Genomic DNA, 18,836 nt, shown 5'->3' with positions numbered 1-18,836 from the left:
AAAAAAGAGACAACAAGCGCTGGGGCGGTTATACTTACAAAATTTAACACGCACTCAAAACTTCGACTGTGACATTTGTGGTGCTTTCGACCCTTGTTTTTATTGTAAAGTGTATCATCTCCTTTTTCAAAAATTTTGTTATGAGCATTCCTCTATCCAAAAATATTGTAGGCTGCGCGGAAATTTAAATACAAAACTTTAGAATTTCAAATTTTCTGAATTCTTTTCAAACATCAGTATAGAATTCGGCATGATGTGTCAAATGTCAAATACAGATTTGCAGACACTGAATAAAAAAGCCAGTAATTATGGAGTACTATTCCATTTGTTTATTCAACATCGTAGATAGCTGGGCAACCTCAAAGTACAAACTTTATACAGTTTGTTAAGTGAATGCATATTAACGTAATCGAAGATGATTACATACATATATAAACAGTAAGAAAATTCCATGATGCATTATTCAGGAAATGAATTTCAGCTTTTTATTATGGTGTAATGGGAAACGGATTTTGATAACGAATTCGTAATCCACAACCGCCTAAATTATTATTGTCTACGTAATAACGTCTTTTCTCTTTTGGTCTAAAAGCAAGAAGGGTAACCGGTCTGGTCCTTCTTTTGTATCCAACAAACTTAAAAGCTTTTCCACGTTTCTGCCATTTATCCCATATGTTGTCCAGCATGGTGTGATGTAACCAAAATTCTGGAGAGTTAGACGCAAAATTTGACTCCATGTGACCACCTGAAAACAAAAACGCAAGATGGATTGTTAACAAGTAGCTGAAAGTTGAAGTTACTTATAGGGTATCAGTTTTATTAGTTGAATTGTTAACTATCCTTGCATTGACTCAGGTACATTAATGCTGGAGTTTCTAAAACCTTACTCACACTTGCTTCTTTCTATGCCACAAAAACTGAATCATTCAGCCTAAGCGAAGGAATGTGATCTTCCAAAAGAACGTGAAGAAGAAGATAAGTCTCAAGCGTAAATGGCTGATTTCACGCCATATTCTGCTTAAAATTTTGTGCGCAAATTTTGTGAATATTGGTAATTTGTAACTCAAAATCGAGAAAAGAAAAGACTGTATGTGACAGAAAATAAAAAAATAAACCGTAGTTTAAAAGAATTTTCGTGTCTGTTTTATTCTAGCAGGAAAAAAAATAATATCAATTTGTTAATTTTATTCCACTGAAAAAAAATAATAGCAACTTGTTAATTTCATTTTAACAGCGCCAAAAAAATAGACAACAGTAGAATAGACACGTGCATTTATAGTAATTTCTTCGTTTGCATTTGTTGTTGACAGCGATGGATTTCTCGTCTACTTAAATATAACTTGTCTGGTTTTGTTTTTAATTTTTGTTTTTGTAGAATTTACCGTTTGAATTATTTTTTATTAGAAATGTTTTCTAGTAGAATTTTTTTGACCAAAATATTAGTCGCTGAATCAACACTTAACTCGATACGTAGATACTAAATGTAGGAACTAACAGTAACCAACAGTAACCAGCAGTATTTCGAAGTAACCACCAGTATTATGAAGTAACCACCAGAGAACCAGCTGTAAATGGATTGTTTTTCGAAAATTGATCTACAACATTGTTCCGTCTATTTGGGCTTTTATTTAAAATATTAATTTTGTTTTTGTTAATTCTCGCGTGTGGTTTTAAAAGCCTTCTGTATCAACTGTTGCATAAAGCCTGAGTCACACCAGACATAAACATTTCCGAAAAATGGGACATGAGCCGTTGTGTACATTATAAATGTTTCACATTCGAGCGGTAGTTGCGTTTATTTCGTTTTATCTATTTAGCTGGTGGTTCTCTTGTGGTTACTTAAAAAAACTGCTGATTCTCTGTTGTTACTTCAAAATACAGGTGGTTCTCTGGTGGTTACTTTATAATACTGGTGGTTCTCTGGTGGTTACTTTTAAATACTGCTGGTTACTGCTGGCTCTTACTTTTAGTAAAAGCGCAATACGTCTTTTTCACAGCCATCAACTCAAGTTTCGTGAAAGTCATTAAGTCAAAAATAAATAGATGTTTCGTAGCTCTTTGAAATAGGAAATAGAAGAAGACATTTACTAACCTATAGCATTGTGAACGTCACTATGCCATTTATCTCTGGCTTTGTTTTCAAACTTTTTGAACTCTCTTAAAGGTGTTCGCATGGTTATATCGAAGACATAGTTATATCTCGGCGGGTGAGTATTAAAACGCCTGCGTAAGCATTTTTGGTATTCTTTGTGCTTCACAAATGAGAGTAAACAACTGTCCCTGGAAAATTTCGCTGAATGTTTCTCATCGCAAGATGCATCTAGGAGTTCTTTTTTGTCTTCATAATCTGGCGTCCGCCATCGGTTGTAACTGAAATTACCACTTGTAACACACAAAGCTTTTCTCGTATCACCGTTTCCACCAAAACCACCTATATTTTTCCACATGTGATGTGATGGTGTAACTGACCACGCCATTTTGGAATATAACGCCCAGTTCCAGAAAGGTAAAGTCACATGACAGTCAAGCACTCGTAAAAGATTTTCAAAAGCAAGTATATATCTAAATATAAAGCCTTTCACGAAAAATGTTCATAAAATCGCCCCTAATGTGAAATTCTGCTTGGTATGTTTATATATATACTGTATAGAGCCTCAGTATAATGCTGATATTCAAAATACACTCTTTTAATACTTACTTTCTATGCCAGGGAAAAAACTGTAATCTCTCATGAATTCCTTTTTCAAAATAGTCAGAATGATATGAAACAATGCCCAGGTAAGATTCTTGCAGGTCTTCACTCAATGAGAGAGCTTTGTAAGTTGATAGATATCGCATTCTTTCACTGTATGTCATACTGGAAAATTCTAAATAAAGAATAAGAAGATTTTTAACAAGTTTGTAGTTAAAACATACGCATGAAAAAAGCATGTATATTATAAAAACCCAGAGACAGGGAAAAAAAATATTAATAACCCTTGATAGCATAAACAAAAAATCAACTTTCTTTTAACTTTGATTTCTGCAATAATTGTTTCCTTACTTCACATTTTTTTTGTTTCATTATATGGTGAATAAAATCTAATTAAGATCCTTTACCTTTTCTAAGCCTGTAACAGTCCACCATTTTGTTCTTAACGCACTTGCATATTCTTCCACATTCATCTCGTACTGTGTGGCTGTGGCGACAATATGAACGTTCTTCTAAACCAGTAAGTATAACGATATTATAAGGGATAACAAAAGTAGTGCTTGAGAAAAACGTTTTTACTGGGCTAAGTGTTAAATGGAAGATATTCGTTGGGGTCAGTTGTAATAGAGATACTGGAAGTCATGCACATATTACAACTAGTCGCAAACCCGTATAGAAATCCATTCACACAGTCACAGCTATCATTTTTGGCTAACAGACAGATAGTGAGAAGTTTAACATAGAGTCTACTACAAAACAAGCTTAGTCAATATAAAAGTATTATAAGCCGTAAAATTTTCAGTCATTTTAGCACCACCAGTTGTAAACCAAGCCACATTGCAACAAAAAAGTTACAACTGAAACTCGAATACAACTAAGTACTACATCATAGCCTCAATACACTAGTTTGTTTGATCGCTTAACAGTAAATATACAAATGCAACGCTAACACTTACGATTAAGAAAAGGTAGATTCTGAGTAGTTTTGGCAATACGTCCTGAATGGGTCACGTGGCTTAAGAATAATTCTTTTGTCGTTTCACGTCCAATGGGAACGTAGTAGATTCCTTTATTCTTCGTCTCACTTTGATATTTCTTTAACACTGAGAGTGAATACTTTTGCAGTGGTCTGTCAGTTATTATTAAAACATAGTTTTGATCGTGACGAAATTTATCAATTACTTCATTTTGAGCATATTTTAGCACGTGACTAAGCGAATGATGTATTCTGTGGTGAGATCTAAATAAAGGCACGATTATTACAGACACATACAGACACCTTGTATTACTCACAAGCGTAATCTATAGGAGCAGAGGAGTATGTAAGGAAGAGTAGGTTGCGCCGCCACCCCAACCTAAAAATATTAAACACGAAAGAGTCCTAGACTAAATATGATTGCTCCATACGCAACCATTGTGAAACCTACTTAGTCACTTAATAATAAAGGTTATAAAATTTACAATCTTTCCCTTCCAACTGGAAACATGTAGTAACTGCAACAAAGAAAATCTTCAAGGCTACCTCTCTTTAACAACAGCCTCATTCAGTCTGTCCGCAAGAAAAAAATCAAATGCGATATTTTTTATCGACTTTGCTGCGATGTGCGAATTCCATGGATTTTCCATGAAATATGGACTAGTAAAGTGAAATAAATTTTTAGAGCATGAAATGTATACCTTATTAAAAGACAATTTTTGAATACTACGATAATATGGTGCATAACAAGTATACATTTCCTTGACTTTCTAACGGTATCAGTCCGTTTGCGTTACAACAGTTGCGTCACAAACTTGTAATAGCTATGTCCGGTTATGAGAAATAATGATTTTTTTCTTTCGTAGAGGAATATTCGAAAATATTCTCTTTGACAAAAATATTGTGTCTGTTGGACTGTTTATGAGAAGTAATGTTTATTTTCTTTCGTAGAGGAATATTCAAAAATATTCTCTTTGACAAAAATATTGCGTCTGTTAGACTGTTTATGGTAACTGTTCTAATTGGGTGATGCCACTTGGGTATATGGGACTTTCTTTTCAGAGAGAGCCTAAACAGTAATGTAAAATATTCACTTTTTATGCTTCTACTAACTTTGTTACCGCTACCTGCACAACATATTCTCTAAAAAATTTGAACTGTTGAACGTAGGATATTCAATCTGCCTTATACATTCATTTCTGGCCTTGTTAATTCGATGTATTAACTGTTTTCAGTCAATAAAATCACATGTATATTATACGATATTGCGCCCAGCAGCAGAACTACAGCCTTGATAATATTCTTGGGTCATCAATATTATTGCACTAATTTTACCGCCCATCAAAACCTCTGTCAACTAATCAACGATAATCTACAGATTGTAAATAAAATTTTATGATAGGCATACAGTTGTATGTCTTTCAGAAACTTTTATTAACACTTAAAGGCCTTACTACCATGCTGGTAAAGTACATTTATATTTGAAATTTCTAAACTACCTGTTCGGGGTGTTAAACGTTTTATGTTTACGGTTTTTAATAGAACTAAAAAAAAAACGTTATGTGGAAGAGAGGATTTTTGTTGTTTCGACTGCAACGACGCAAATCTCAAGGTACATGCATATACGCTCCCTTTTACTAAAAATTATGTTAGCCGAATACCCATACAGCCAGAATACACGTAATTACGGGGCGTATGTCTACTTGGTTTATTTCAAATAGCAGACATCGTTTTTATAAATGATGGAATATGTGTATACGATTTGCATATTTGGGCTGAGCAGAATACATCATCTTTGTTGTCATTGTTAATCTTTCACACTAAAAATAATTACCTTATTTTGTTTAATAAACATTTTCGCGATTGGAATTTAACAATCGGCACTGATACACCAGTTGTAGTGTGCAGGCTAACTCGGTGGTGTTTAAGGGATATACCTTCCAGCACCTGACGTAACATTTTGTATGAAAACAAATGGTGCTGAGAATTGACATCAAGGTAGATGAAGATATTGCTTCTTTGAGGTATTCCTAAAGAACAATTGGTGGATAAAATAAAATACTTTATATACAGCCCCATCGGTTCAATTTTAATTCCTTGAACTTTTGTTTTTCAAGGTTATGAATAAGCTTGAAATGTTATGAAATTTACTTTTCTTCTTCTTTTCTTTCTTTTCTTTTTCTTTCTTCTTATGAAATTTACTTTTTCGTAATGAAAAGAGAAAAAAAACTAACAATTAAAAAAAGCGGTCTTTTTATAAAAATAATAATGTCGTCAGGATTAAATTTGAGAGATGGGGAGGGTAAAATTACTACCACCCAACCGGGCCCAAAATACTTCTTAAATTTGGGTTGAACAGTGAAAAACAACTGCATTGTAGGATGAACGGAAACCGCAAGTTGTATTACAGATAGTTAGAAAATTGCTGTAATTTAGCTGTAATTATATCATTTTCTCTGTTCCAAACAATTTTATTAACTAGTCGGTGGCCCGTGGACAAATCCACAGTTTCGCCCGTCCCTTATTTGCCGCATTTATATAAATATATGACAACAATTTTTAATACTTTTTTAATACTTTTCCCAATACGTTTCGAAATAAACAGCACCCAACCAAGTAATTCCTACAAAGTTTAAAGAGCTGCTTTAACTTTTTAACCAGAAGGTATTACAAACAAAGATTTTTTTTTTACCTTGCAGTCTTTCCAACAAAACCAGAAAGAACACAATGAACGTTGTCTTCTTCATTTTAGCAAAAGTTTCGTATCAAATGCTTTTCGATTTGTATGACTACAATCAAAGAATTTGTGCATTAGACTTTTTTATAAATTACCTGTTAAATTAAACATGTAAATATACTAAAGATTATTCTTGTGGTTGGTTAAAGAAACGTAAGAAGTTTAACAATTTTGTTACGAATATTTCGTCTTTTACATACAAGAAGTTATTAACGCGTAATAAACTCTTTGCAGTTTTACAGCTTTGCAAATTTGTTAAAACATTAACAATTACACATGGGACACAACATTACACTACATCTCATAGAACATAAAACATAATGAGATCGTGGTAACTCTACCGTGCAGTGTTTAACCAATACCTTTCATGAATTGTTTCCTGTTAAAGTAAAGCCACGTATTGTGTACATATAGTGGAAACTATCTTTATTATTCTCAGTAAAAGACATTGTTGTGTAAATGAATACATAATTTATTGTGTACAAGGTTAGTGTTATGCCAGTGTTGCTGGTCTTCAGGTTAGTTGTGTATAAACTAAATGTTGTTATTGTTTTAATAGTTAAAGAAGGAGGAGTGACTTTTTTAACTATCAACTACTAATCTTACCAAAAGGATGAAAACAAAAGTATATGCCATCACGCAAGAAAACAAATCTTTTGTTCAAAAATACAGCCATTAGGGAAAAGGTAATTTCTTTTTGTGGAAATTTTTTAAAATAATTGAGCCTACAAAAAAATTTTTTGTGCCGGTCAGTTACTCGACCAGCTTGGATCCGATTAAAAATTGCCCACACCTTTTGCCCTTTCTTGACAACAAAAAGAATTTTCCACACGCTTTTTATGACTTGCAAAAGTCCACTTCTATCCACGCACTTCACAGATTAATCGTCACATAAAGGTAACAAACACACTTCTCGTCATTGCTTACATCTTGTGTACATGTTCGTCATTTGTCATTTATTTTGCTTGATTCGTAGTGGATGTACTTGTATCTTTTGACAAAATTTCAGTAAAATTGTTCGTATTACATTCCTAACCAAAAGTCTTAAAAAGCGTAATTTGCCGTTTATCTTCTTTAATCCATTGTTTGAAAATTAAGTTGGGAATAACCATGTTTTATTATTGTTCTTTATACCAAAATGCTGGCATATAACATTCTGTAATAATGTAAAAAGAATCATAGAGATGCAAGTGTAAAAACCGCATTAAAGCATCACTTCTCATACAAAAAATGGAATGCGAAAGCACCAAATTCTTTCTCGTCGAATCATTTAGTTATGCTAGGTCTTTTAAGAGTTCTTGGTTTCTGTTTCTGAAAGCAGATATTTGCAGAATCGCAATGCAAGTGAAGGATGTATTATAGCGAAAAATTTGCTCAGAAAAGGAACTGAAATTGCATGACGTTAATGTCATGTACGTGCATGACAATAACAAAATTCTCGTCAAAAAATCATTATAATTAAACTTTTACTGGTGAAAATGCCCGATGACAATCATGTCTGTTATTATACAATGAAAAAGTTATTCTAGTTTCCTATGTAGCGCTTGAATTAAGCAAGTTTTAGGTTAAGGGAAAGTGTTTTTTATTTGAGAAGGGCGTTTCGAGAGACGTTTATTCTACTCAAGGAAAGGTTTTATTTAAAAAAGTATAGCTAGCTACATATTTATTCCGAAAGTTACCTTTTTGCAGAAAGTTGACTTTGCTCGCAGTATCATCTTTAGACATCTTTTCTTCTTTTGTAAATAAAATGTTTTCGTATTTACACAAATTGAGTTTCGACCATCTTGTTTGTTTGTTTTTGTTTTTCAAGGTAAGTTTCCACAAATATTATTAAAAAATAGATGACTTGTTTTTATTTGTCGTCGCGATGACAACACGCATTGTTTAGTGAAAGATTTCTGCAAAAAGCTGGGGTGAAGAAGTATGCTTAAGTTTATTACATAGATAAAAGAAAAAAGCAATTTTTGCATCATCTCTTTTGCTGCAAAATATTAGCAAGACAGTAAGACAGTTGTAACTTTTTATTAACTGCATCAAGCAACTCGATCACAAGAATTACGTCAATCTTCAGAAAGTTCAATCAGTAGATCATTTTGCAAATTTTAATATGTTACTTATCCGTTTCATATTACTTTATTTACCTAGAAGATAGCCTTGATGTTTAACGTACGTATTTTTTTAAAATGATGATTGAGATTTCTTCCAAAATTGATTTCAAAGAAGTTGTTTAAGGTTTCTTGGCACGTGCGCTCAAACAGTGGTGGGACCTACTTTGTATACGTAAACCACTAGCCCCCTAAAATTTTGATTACGGCACTAATATAGGCTACATTTCTAAATGGTTATCTTTTGTTTACACCCTCCTAATCTGGTCTAAGATGTTTTCAAGCACACGTGTGCTTCTATGTGGCTTTATTTTGGATATGAGGTAACGTAGCTAATCTAAAAGGTTATACATTATGCATGCTAACCGCCTACTTCTTACCATAAGAAACTCACTGCGCGTTATTAATTATCTAATTGACTTCTTATGAAGTTTCTCTTAAAACCGTGCACACAAGTAGAGATAATTAGAAAGAAATCTAATATGTTGTCCAACATTGAAGTAGAAATGTTTTTTTTTCAGTTAAAGTAAGACCAAATGAGACTTTGACCCGCATGACTTGACCAGCATGATTTGAATCAGATTGAAAATTGACTACATCGGTTAGCTATTCTTCACAACATTAAGAAGCTTTGCGCACACAAGAGTGATAATAAGGAAACAAATTAATATGTTGGTCCTACATTGAAGACAATCACAGACTAGAAACGTTTTTTTTCCAGTTATAGGAAAGACCAAATGTCCCAAAAAAGTCTTAAAACAAGGAACAAGCTAAGCTCTACTGTTTTAACATAAACAATAGGCACTTCAAGATATTTTCTTTCTATCTGTAATAAGTACGTTTAAAAAAGAAATAATGTCATACGTACCATATTCTTACATGAGATAAAGTCAACTTTCTTCGTGCAAATTTATTTGTATAAGCTATAAAATCTGGTCACAAATTCTGATTTGAAACTGTGTCATGGAACACGTTATCCATCCAGATATCAAAGAAGATATAATCATTTCCTACACATCTTAATGATGATCAACAAACAAAGGATTAATTGCTTTAACCAATTAACATTTCTAAACGCAGGGTTAATACTTAATTGAAACAAAGATAGAAAAAATATGTTCTGCCAAAATAAGCAAGCAAACATTTAAAAATTTGAATGACCTTGATATAATAAAATAAAAAACATCGAGGAAGGAGAGACCAAAGATCGACCCACCAACTGTTTTGTTGAAAAAGGAAATGTATGAGTGAAGACGACACAAGGAAGTAATAATGCCATGTATTTCATAAAAACAACAACACAATAATTACTGCTTCATGGTTGGACAATTTTTGTTATTTATCGTATCTAAGGAATACAAACAAATTCTTCAACAGAATATTTAATTAGTGACATTTGATTTTTTATGTCAAAAAAGGAATTTGGATAGTTAAAGCATACTTCCCGCGAAAAAAAATTAAACTCGTATAAAAGAATTTTGGAAGTTGTCTTGAATTTTGTATTTTTTTGAAAAATCTTCATTAGTTGTTAAAAAATCGGACTTTGAAGTTCCACAAATTATGCATGACCTCATGAATTAGCTCAGGGTGGGGTGTTGTATTTAACAGCTTTACCAATAAATATAGGCTTAAAAATATTTTTGTTCATTCAATTTGAAGAAGGTATTTTACATCAATTACTCGATAACCGCAATCAGGCATTCCACAGTATAGTTAATAATGTCAAATTTTCGCATAATTAGCGAAATTTATAACACTTATATCTTGTGACCAATAATGATTTTCCAAGAAAATAAAAATATTTCCAGACAACTTTTAAAGGTCTTTCACATGAAATTAACTTAACGCGCAGTAAGCTTTGACCCTACTAGCAGCAGAATGGGAGAAGTGCTGAGAAAACTTTTTGTTCGACATGCAAGTAAGTGCTGAAATTTTGTGACGCTTCCTAAATTTTAGAGTCTTGTAAAGAAATATACATTTTTACTTTAAGGGAGTGAAATTGTATTTTATGGACGGGGGTAATTACCAGGTGGTTACTAAGGTGTTTCTAAGGAGATATAGGAGTCCTAGGGACAAAATATAAAACACAAAATGACGTCATTTCTGATTCCAGTGAGGTCATTATGTTGTTTTCCTTACCTCAAACATTTATGAATGCATATTCTGGACTTGTAAAAAATTTAATCAGATGAAGATCAATATTTCTGAAAAACCGATCTTCTCAGTTTTATCGTTAAGATGAGAAACTTTCGTTTCAATCTTAATGACGACATTAAAATTTACATATACTACACGAGATTAGTATTTTCTTATTTGATGTGCAAATTCACCAAGCATTAAGGCAATATGATCAGTAAAGCTTAAAATTTAAAATTTATTGCAAAATTGGGAAAGTGGATTATTTTAGGCATGTATGGCGTCATTTCTGGTCCCCATGACGTCATCAAATTAAATATCTCCCTGGAATCTGTTTGTATGCTACAGAGACCAAAAAATGCCAGACATAAGTGCAAGAAAGGACGAGGTTTTAAAAAATGAATAAAAAAATCAATGTGAATTTGTCTCAATAGATATTTGTTCTACAATAAATTGTACAAAAGAAAAGGAGGAGAGAGGGGTCAACATAAAACTCGACGATACTGACGACGCCTACTCACTCCTTACATAAACTCTTTATATGACACCGTCTTCTTTACGTATACGAAACTATTATTACAAACAAGTTGAACCTTTTGGAAACCAAAATCACACAGCCACAAAACACAGCTACAAAACACTGAAACAACTGCTGTGACAGCTTTGCTTATTGACAAAGTTTTTAATCTTTTTTGCGTCATACTCTCTTCAGTCGTCTAACATACTTATGATTCATGTGAATTCTAGCAACAGGATTTAACATAAAGTACTGTATAACACTTTACTTAAAAAAGGGCGGTATAATATTTAAAAAAAATAGAAGGAAGCACTTAGTGGGAAACAAAAGTAGCCTCTCGATGTAGTGTGAAAAAATGAAGGAAACTCGCAAGGGTTGTAAATTTGCAGTTGAGAAACTGTTCCGAAGAAAAAACAAATGACGCAATTTAAAAGAAACGAACAAAACAAAGTTATGAACAAAATATAACATTGTTGATAAAAAAACCGTAAAAGTGATTGTAATGTTCATAAATATATTGTCATCCATGAAGGAAACTCAGGCTGGCTTTCTATTAAAGAAAATAAAAGTCTTTTTTATGCCATGCTAAGTTCACTGGAAGATTGTGAAAGACATCGCTAATCATAGTTAATTCCCCCCCCCCAACCTACATGTTTTAGAAGCACCAGGTAGTTTTAGTCTCGCAAGGAACGATGAAGAAATTACGCATGCAGCATGACATATCTGGACGATATATATAACCTACTGTCCAATCATAAATGCGATTAATTACAAATTTTTATACTTACACAAAAAAGTTTTTGTTCATGTTTACTTGAAATATGTTATTCGACATCAATGCGTAGTTAATAGTGGCATAAGTTATAATTGGACGCGTTTAAAGTTTTGGATTAATTACTGATCAAGACAAACAGATTGTTTATCCTCAGGTACATCTCTTATTGTCATTACTCACTGAATTTCCAGATAAATTCGGATACAAATAAAACTTTATTTTAAAACGTGACTATATTTTTAAAGAACGAAATCTAAAACTAACATGTGCGAGAATATAAATACATAATAAGAGCAGCTAGAGGACTGGGGAAGATATAAACAAATATGGTAACCACATCCTCCCCCCTAGCTGCCTAAATATCTTATATATAACAAATACGTGATAAACTATAAAAGTGTCAACAAATGTATAACATAATGTCTTTATGTTTCTTATTTAAATGTTCGTTATGATATCATTTTCGTCAATGAATGTGATATTTACTTCTTCTTTCTTTTCAGCTTCGTCTTTCGCTAATTCAACAGGATAAAGTTTGTTTATCGGTCTTCTTATTGTATGTGTGTTTCCATTGAGAACATATCTAACGACAGCTCCCCGTTTCTTGCCGTCACGTGATGGTACGAACTCTTCAACGACTCCCATTTTCCAATTTTGTCTCGGTTGCTTTGCTTCCTCAATTAAAACAACATCGTTGATTCGAATAGAAGTTTCACCACGTGATTTGCCAACTCTGTGATATTCGCGTAACTCTGTCAAATATTCGCATTTCCATCGATTCCAATAGTGGTTTATGATACGTTGCAAATGATCATAACGTTGACACAAATCTTTTTCATTTTCATCGCTATCAATATGTGAGGCTTCCAAATTAATTTTTCTCCCAAATAATAAATGGTTAGGTGTTAATGGTTGCTCACCTATGTTTTCATACAAAAATGTCAGCGGTCTGTTATTAATAACTGCTTGAATTTCAGCTAGAACAGTCAGTAGTTCTTCATACGATAATCTGGTATTGTGTAAAGTCTTCTTTAAACAACGTTTAACGGATCTTACAAGTCTTTCGAACATCCCTCCCCACCAAGGAGCGGCTTCTAAATTAAAATGCCATTTAATTCCTCGATTTGAAGAAAATCGTTGCGTATCTTCGGCAATGAATTGACTACCATTATCAGAAATAATTTCAGAGGGAATACCTCGTTCACTGAAAAATCGGCGAAGACTACGAATACAACCTGAAGACGAAGCATCAGGAACTAAATCCAAATGTAAAGCTCTGGTACTGGTACAAGTAAATAAGAACACCCAAGCTTTATACATACTTCCACCATGATAAACATTTCGAACATATAAAGGTCCGGCATAGTCGAGACCAGTATGTTTAAACGGATGATGATTGGATAGTCGTGATTTCGGTAATGCTGGTGAAACAGGATACGCATAAGATTTCCCTTCATAATAACGACATAAATAGCACTGTCGGATTAACTGCTTTATGTAATTTCGTGCTTTTGGAATCCAAAATTTCGATCTGATGGCATTAAGTGTTTCTTTCAAACCATTATGCAAAACTTGAACATGATAATGCAAAATGACTAGCCTAGTTAAAGGATTTTTTTTCGGTAAAAATATCGGAAACTTAGTATCAAAGTCTAAAGGAGCGTTTTCTAAGCGTCCCTTACAACGAATAATACCATCAATATTTTGAAATCGTAAATCTTTTTGTAACTGCTTGTAACTCGGAAGTTGAATTATATCTTTTTGCGCATATTTAATCCACAGTTTTTCTGCATGCAACTGCTCGTCCTTTGTAACAAATGTATGTAAAACCAATTCTTCCTTACGACGCTTTTTTCTGAGGTTTCCAACAAATCGTAAAACCAATGCGGTAATTCGCAATAAACGTGTGTAATTAGAATATCGTGCAATGTTCATAAAATTTAAATCAATTTCTTCTTCGGTGCTCTCCTCTGATTCGTCGTTACCAACAATTAAACAAGTCGAATCATCAACCTTGAAATTACTGAAATTAAAACTCGAAGCTGAGATGTTAGTGTCGCGCAAGAAATCAGGTCCTGAAAACCATAAGTTATTGTTCACCAACTCAGATACCAAACAACCTCTCGACAAAATATCCGCAGGATTTGCCTTTGACTCCACATGAAACCAACTGTCCGGTGAAACTAAATCACGAATGATACCAACTCGCCGTTCGACAACCACCTCATACTTCTTATTAACATTTTTAATCCAATATAAAACAATAGACGAATCAATCCAACACCGTGTCACAGAAATATCATAAACCAAACTCAACTCATCACGAACATACTTCACCAGCTTCGCTAACATCACTGCACCATACAGCTCCAATCGAGGTATCGTGACCGGTTTAATTGGCGCGATTCTCGACTTAGACGTCACTAACTTCGTAAAAAAACTACCATCAGCATGTTCGAACCTCAAATAAACACACGCACCGTAATCTTTCAAAGAAGCATCAGAAAAACCATGCAATTGTACATCAACAATGTTCCCGCCATCGTAACATCGTGGTACATTCAAATGTGAAAAACTTTTAAAATCATTGTACGTAACTCGCCACTCGTCCAAAACCTGTCCACTCAACTCGATGTCCCAACCAATTTTACCTACACAGGTTTTTTGAAACAATGTTTTTAATCGCATAACAATAGGGTTAATAAGACCAAGAGGGTCATAAATGGAAGCGGTAAATTTAATCAATTGTCGTTTTGTCGGTATGTCCTTCGCTAACGATAAAATGTCGTCGAATGTGAATAAGAGCGAATCTTTCTTTTTATCCCACAAAACACCAAGAACTTTGGTAACATGTCCGGTATGAGCAACATGGGGTTTGGTAACTAATTGTTCCAACTCTTCGGAATTCGAATGAAATTTATGCAGATTGAAATTTGCTTCAGCGAGACGTTGTTTACATTTCTGGTAAAAATCATGTGCTGCATTAACAGTAGCGCCACCGGAAGTTAGATCATCAACGTGAAGTGAACTCAATAACTTCTGTACAAACAAAGGATCAACATGATTAAACGATTCAGCATGCTTAATAAGAGTGGCACTAAGGAGGAATGGTGACGAACTTACACCAAACAATACTCTACTCAATCTATAAATACCAATTTCTGCAGTTTCAATGTTTTGTTCTGATAAATTATGTAAATCTTTAAACCAAATAAAACGAACAAAATCACGATCGGTTGGATGTAAACTAATTTGTAAAAATGCCTTCTCGATATCAGCAATGAAGGCTACTTTGTGAGATCGAAAGCGCAATAAAACGTTATATAAAGGCTCCGTTAAAGATGGTCCAGCATACAAACAATCATTTAATGAAGACAGTCCCACCGATTTTGAACTTGCATCGAATACCATGCGTACTTTGGTGCTTGGTTTATCATCACGAATGACTGGTCGGTGTGGTAAATAGTGAACTTGTCTTTTGGTACAATCGTCGTTGGTAACTCTTTCAATGATACCTTGTTCAAGCTGTTCTTTGAGGATACTGTTATAATTACGCAATAATTCGGGATTATTTTTCAATTTATGCCTCAATGATTCAAGTCTCTTTGAAGAAACACAATAATTGTCAGGGAGCACATCGTGATCATCCTTAAAAGGCAGCCGCACCTCGTAACGTTTAGTCTGCGCGCTGAATTTAACATTTTCACAAAAATTTTCAACAGCTGGTTGTTCCTCGATACCAGCGTTTTCGAAGGACCAAAACTTTTCCAACTGATTATCCAACTTATCTTCGACAAACTCAGCCCCAATCTTCAATACGTTTGCTACCAAGACTGCACTTCTACTACCTTCACTCGACCCTATGCGTCCACTTACAATGTATCCAACCTTTGAATTTAAAGCAACTGGCCCATCCTCACCCCGAACTATACCACCATCAAAAAATTTCCAATAATTATCAGCACCCAACAAGACATCCACCTTCAAATCTCTATTATTACAGTTACTGTCAGCTAAACGTAAGTCTTTCAAGTGTTTATACTTCAAACAATCGTTAAAATTCTGTCCTGTTAAAGGATGACAAATATTTTTCACATAACAATCAACGTTGATTTTATCTCCATCTAAACCGATCACTGAAAACTGCACCCTATCTAAAGTTTCTTTGAACGAATGTTTACCAAAAATACGGATGCAAATCTCACGCTTACCAACAACCTTTAATTGCAATTTTTCACATAACTCGGGCGATATGTAACTTAATTGGGAACAGTTATCGAACAAAATTCTCGTGTTCTCAATTTTTGAAGGATCAGTAGTATTAACAACTTTAACTTTAGCGGTTTGCAACATAACGGAACTCGGAATGTCGAGCGAATTTGAACTTGTAACCAACGAAGTGGCACCAGCAACATTTTCTGGTTTTTCTTGTTCGGTTCCATCCTTATCTCTACGACCTTGGTCAACGTCCCTTTTCTTATCACAAATAGCAACATGGTGTCTACCCGAACACTTTAAACAACTAATCTTAGAATAACAAGACTTGGCTAAATGTCCACCTTTCAAACAAACAAAACATCTCTTCTTGTCACGTAACACGTTTTTCCTTGCGTCGAAATTAGTGATTATTCGGCATTGCTGTGATTTATGCGATTTGTCACAAAATATGCATCTATAATTATTCTGATTATTCTGATGATTGCGATAATTATGCTGATTGTTCTGATACTGATTGTGCGGAAGATCACGGTTCGATTGATGTGAATAGTGAACTGGTAATGCCGATGATGAAAACGGGTTGTTATCGTGTGGCTGTTGTAAAGAATATGCAGATTTCTCACGAACTTCGATCTCCGATTTTAACGCTCTTAAAACTAACTTCATATCCCAGCAATCTTTGTCGTTAAATTGACGACTAATAATTAAATTAAGCTCTTCTGGAAGTTTCGACATAAGTACCGGTATTAATAGCGGACCATAATTTTCAGACGTGACATCTAAATTTTCCAGACTTCTCACTTGTGTCTCAACGTTGTCAAATACATTACGCAATGTTTCTATGTTAGTTAAGTTATTCGCCTGTTCAAGTTTCAGTAATTTTTTCATATGTGCTGAAATAAGTAACTGTTTATTATTATATCTCTCTTTCAGTAAATCAACGACGGTTTTATAATTTTCATTGCTAAGTCTAAACCCAGCGATACAACTTGCAGCGGGACCTTCTACTAGATTTTTTAAATAGGTCATTTTTTGAACGTCGGAAATATCGTCATTAGTGTGTACGGCACATTCAAAGCTATCCCAGAAAGTCGACCAGTTTTCCGGATGCCCATCAAAGGGCTGTAAATGTAAGCGAGGCAATTTTATTAGTTTACTGTGGCTGAAAGTGCTTCCTGCTTCTGAAAAATCCTTTTTGGCTGATCGTTTTTCTAAAAATGATTCAAACAGACGAAGTTTATCCTTTAACATCATCATTTCCTCCGTACTAGAATCTTCTTCCTTGTCGATATCATCCTGCTCTGTCAAGCAATCCATAATCGACTCGTTTAGTTCAGCAACTTTCGCTATTTTTTCCATCAAAGTATCACGGATCGACTCAATTTGACGAACATCTGCAACATTATCGGTATATGACGAAATAATTGTCTCTCCCCTTGTAATTAATTTGTTTGCAGTTCTAACAACAGACTTTCTAACTTTGTTGTACTTCGCGAAATCACCCATTTTTAAAATCAAAACAACACCAAACTTTAAACCAAACCAATAAAAATAAGACAACTAAAAACCACTAAATAAAACCATAGATACATAAGCAAAGTATCTCTCCGAGGGCTCCAATGAATTTCCAGATAAATTCGGATACAAATAAAACTTTATTTTAAAACGTGACTATATTTTTAAAGAACGAAATCTAAAACTAACATGTGCGAGAATATAAATACATAATAAGAGCAGCTAGAGGACTGGGGAAGATATAAACAAATATGGTAACCACACTCACGGTCACTATGACAAAAAAATAGCAAATTGACTTAAAAACCAACAACGAATAGACAAAACATAATGTTTATGGTGTCTCAGAAATATCTGTGTCACGTTGGACTTTAAATAAAAAATTTTGTAAGGAAATACTTTATTTGCAATTTTAAATTTCCTTTGCTTTTTACGTTTTAAATTGTGATCTGAAAAGAAGAACAATGACTCGTTGTTTTTCGTTTGCACGATTTATTTATAAGAATTTACTATATAGGAATATTGAAGACGTAATTATACAAAAAGGTTGAGAATATCCTAAGACTATGTTCATCTTGAAGTTTTCTTGCATCCTAAATGGAAACATACACAAATTTTGCGTGCACGTGATGGATATTGTTCGTCGACAACATTAGAACTCCGAATTGTCAAAAATATATATTTTTTTCTATAGATACTGCCTTGCAATATTTTACTGCACACTTGAAGGAAGTATAAACAGTTATGAATATTGTAAGAATATATCAGGATGATTTTTGTCTTAAAAAATAATCAAGTACACTATTCTTATAACAAAAGAGGTAACTTTCTTATGTCTTACAAGTTCCATATATGATAATCATCCAACCAAAAATTTTCTTAGTTGTATGATCAATACACCCATTTTTCCATGTCTGTCTGTATGACCTCAGTGACCTGTAGTTAGCGGAATATTTAAATGAACATTATTTTTAAACGATACTTAATGACGTAGAGTAAGGGATACGTGATTATTGGTTTGCCAGAGTCAATTATTAAATATGCCACAACGAACAGGAAGAATCAAATATTATAAGGAAATATTTCTATTGTAGTCTCATAGCTTTCCATGTATACGTTGTTGAAATTCCTCTTGAAGATGTGTGTAGATAAAAACACGTACTGA

General features: G+C 33.6%; 2 protein-coding genes across 4 annotated transcripts; both read right to left on the bottom strand.

Annotated features, from left to right (window-relative positions):
• Positions 1 to 306: 306 nt before the first annotated feature.
• Positions 307 to 9,576, bottom strand: LOC130647957 (uncharacterized). 3 transcript variants are annotated; one of them, XM_057453968.1, is made up of 8 exons: positions 9,379 to 9,576; positions 6,361 to 6,457; positions 5,503 to 5,698; positions 3,649 to 3,932; positions 3,100 to 3,201; positions 2,699 to 2,867; positions 2,093 to 2,562; positions 307 to 745 (listed from the first exon to the last, which is right to left on the bottom strand). In XM_057453968.1, the coding sequence occupies exons 2-8, from the start codon at positions 6,413 to 6,415 to the stop codon at positions 489 to 491; spliced, it is 1,533 nt and encodes a 510-aa protein (XP_057309951.1). In that variant the 5' UTR covers positions 6,416 to 6,457; positions 9,379 to 9,576; the 3' UTR covers positions 307 to 488. The 3 variants fall into 3 exon arrangements, with proteins under 3 accessions (XP_057309951.1, XP_057309949.1, XP_057309950.1); XM_057453966.1 differs by having other exon boundaries at positions 3,100 to 3,204; positions 9,379 to 9,571; XM_057453967.1 differs by lacking the exon at positions 9,379 to 9,576 and adding an exon at positions 8,085 to 8,234 and having other exon boundaries at positions 3,100 to 3,204.
• Positions 9,577 to 12,152: 2,576 nt separating this feature from the next.
• LOC130647953 (uncharacterized) lies at positions 12,153 to 17,876 on the bottom strand. Its single transcript, XM_057453962.1, has 2 exons — positions 13,135 to 17,876; positions 12,153 to 13,032 (listed from the first exon to the last, which is right to left on the bottom strand). The coding sequence occupies exons 1-2, from the start codon at positions 17,660 to 17,662 to the stop codon at positions 12,377 to 12,379; spliced, it is 5,184 nt and encodes a 1,727-aa protein (XP_057309945.1). The 5' UTR covers positions 17,663 to 17,876; the 3' UTR covers positions 12,153 to 12,376.
• Positions 17,877 to 18,836: the final 960 nt, after the last annotated feature.

Source organism: Hydractinia symbiolongicarpus, chromosome 6, assembly GCF_029227915.1.
Source record: "Hydractinia symbiolongicarpus strain clone_291-10 chromosome 6, HSymV2.1, whole genome shotgun sequence".
NCBI lineage: Eukaryota > Metazoa > Cnidaria > Hydrozoa > Anthoathecata > Hydractiniidae > Hydractinia > Hydractinia symbiolongicarpus.
Note: the sequence above shows the minus strand (reverse complement) of the source record. Positions and strands in the feature narration are given on the sequence as shown.